At 56.9% G+C, this 2,217-nt stretch overlaps 1 protein-coding gene across 1 annotated transcript; it reads right to left on the minus strand.

Annotated features, from left to right (window-relative positions):
- Nucleotides 1-372: 372 nt before the first annotated feature.
- Nucleotides 373-1,881, minus strand: LOC146190609 (uncharacterized). The gene has a single exon (XM_084600204.1). It carries the CDS (start codon nucleotides 1,879-1,881, stop codon nucleotides 664-666), a length of 1,218 nt encoding a protein of 405 aa, XP_084456330.1. The 3' UTR covers nucleotides 373-663.
- Between the last annotated feature and the right edge of the window lie 336 nt (nucleotides 1,882-2,217).

Genomic DNA, 2,217 nt, shown 5'->3' on the forward strand with positions numbered 1-2,217 from the left:
AGGTGTACTGAGGATACTGCAGACTTCTACCTTATGAACCGCACGTAGTTTCTTTAGACACAATAAGCCTTGGAAGTCGTGACCTCCTTGAGAAAACCTTTCTAGCTAGACTTTGCACTTCCCGAGACGTGCCGTTTACTGTCACCGTGCAGAAATAGTCGCCTCATTCCTCTCGGTCGCGCTCTTGTTACCCTTGGTTAAGCAGCGCGCGCATATATACCCCTCCCTACCCACTGCGTAGTTGATCACTCAACGACGAAATCTGCACTGCACTTATGCATTTTCATCGTCCTACGTGCAAGGCAGCTTAGCTCGCAGGTTAGGGCGATGCAGAAACAGAGAAGTCCGAGTTCAATTCTTGTATTCATTTATTTGCGAATCTGATGACTGTATGAAAAGAAAGCTGCGGACCTCAAGCGAGGCCGTCTAGCTCCCCACTAAATCGATGGCCTGCAAAGTGAGCGTCGTTATGTACAAAAACCACCCAGTCAAACGTCCGAGGCGGTTTAAAGTCAAGCCTACCGATCTGGCAGCTTCTGTTGCATCCATCGCAAAGCAGGAACAGAGCAAGGATATCTGAAGAATAGGCATGATCTGGGTTACGTCGAAGTCAGCACACGTATGATGTGGCCCAAGACACAGTCTAGCCAGAGCGCGCCAGACTCACTCTTCGATGTACAGCCTGTGCCGTCTTCTGGTGTCCGTGGTCTTGTCGTTCTTCATGTCGACGGAGGATGGTATAAGCATGATGGAGCGTATCCATTTAGGGCGCTTCGTGGTGCCGCCGGCCTGCGTGCCCTTCATGGACAGATGCAGGACTACGGGCTTCATACCACGGTAGTTACGCCCGCGGTGTTCGACGTTAGCGGGCCACTTGCCCGAGCTGGTAGCCACACCTCGGTTGCCCTGCAGAGGCGACGACACCGGGAACACGCCAACGGTCTTCCATTTGGATTTCTTGGAAGCGTCGCGGTTAGCGTAGCCCACTCTCAGCCGCTGGCTTCGCTGCTGTTTGGGCTGTGACAACTGCGACCTGCCTTCCAAGTCTCCGATGAGCGCCAAGGGGTCTTCGGCCTGCAGCGCAGCGCTCAGTTTCTCTATCGGGAACCGTTTAATCGCCAGCCTGGGCTTTTTGGTGCCACGCGCGCTCGTGTAGCGGGCGGTGACTGTCGGATACCTGCTTCGGGTCTGCTGGCGGTATCGCCCTTTGGCGCTTTTTCCGCTGGCCGACACCAGCCGCGCGTAACCAACGGCTCTGGGAGCAGGAGGCGCCTCTTCGTACTCTGCATCCTCAGTCCGAATCACGGCTGGCGACCTTCCATAGATGTCGCCCGGAGAGTCGAAATCATCGGCGAGATCTGGGGCCTCGGCGGCCGGTTCAAGGTCGTCGTCGAAAGACGCTGCGGGTCCACCACCGTAGCCTCCAGTTGGCCGGGAAGGTGGTCTTCGGGGAGATCCGTAGCTGGGCGGTGGCGGAGGCTCCTCGACCGGCGGCGGAGGCGGAGGCGGTAGTGGGGGCGGCAGAGGTGCAGCGGCGGGGGGAGGGGGAGGCTGCAGCCTGGTCACCTGCGGCGGCGGACCGGGTTCCAGGTTCACTACACTGCCATCCTCGCCGCCTTCGACGAGCACGTTGCCATCGATGTCCGCGGTGCCGATGGTCTCGACAATGTCGATGACGCTGGTGACGTCGAACATGCCTCCTGGCATCATTGGGGGTGGCCCGCCACCACCTCCGCCTCCGCCATGACCACCACCACCACCTCCTCCTCCTCCTTGGCCTCCGGAGCTGAAAAGGTTGAAGAACGTTCCCGAGCAGCACGCTACGCAGGACACCAGCAGGACCAAGCTGTGCCACTGATGATTCTGCAAAGAAGCCGACATGCCTGACATGTATTTGGGTTGTATGTACATGACAAAGCCCATTAGCAGAACGGCAATCTGCTATATTCATAATGCACATTATTTAGTGCGCATTTCGAGTAGATCCTCCATGCTCCGATATAGAGGACTTAACAGCTGACATCTGTGCGCAGCAGATACGCGAGAGCCATCTGGTTCCACCGCACAGCGACCGCCACCTGTACTTGCAAACATGGCTTAAATCCGAGACACTTAGAGGAGATGACAAGAATGCTGATCAGTATCCAATTGGCTCCCGATGCCCATGTGTTCCAGCGGTGACGTACTCCTACAGGGCGAAAGTGCTGCGTCTGCTGC

The sequence above is a fragment of the Amblyomma maculatum genome, chromosome 4, assembly GCF_055883805.1.
Source record: "Amblyomma maculatum isolate TAMU_Amacu chromosome 4, ASM5588380v1, whole genome shotgun sequence".
NCBI lineage: Eukaryota > Metazoa > Arthropoda > Arachnida > Ixodida > Ixodidae > Amblyomma > Amblyomma maculatum.

Coding starts and splice junctions, on each gene's coding strand:
- LOC146190609 (XM_084600204.1), bottom strand. CDS start 1,881: ATGTCGGCTTCTTTGCAGAATCATCAGTGGCACAGCTTGGTCCTGCTG.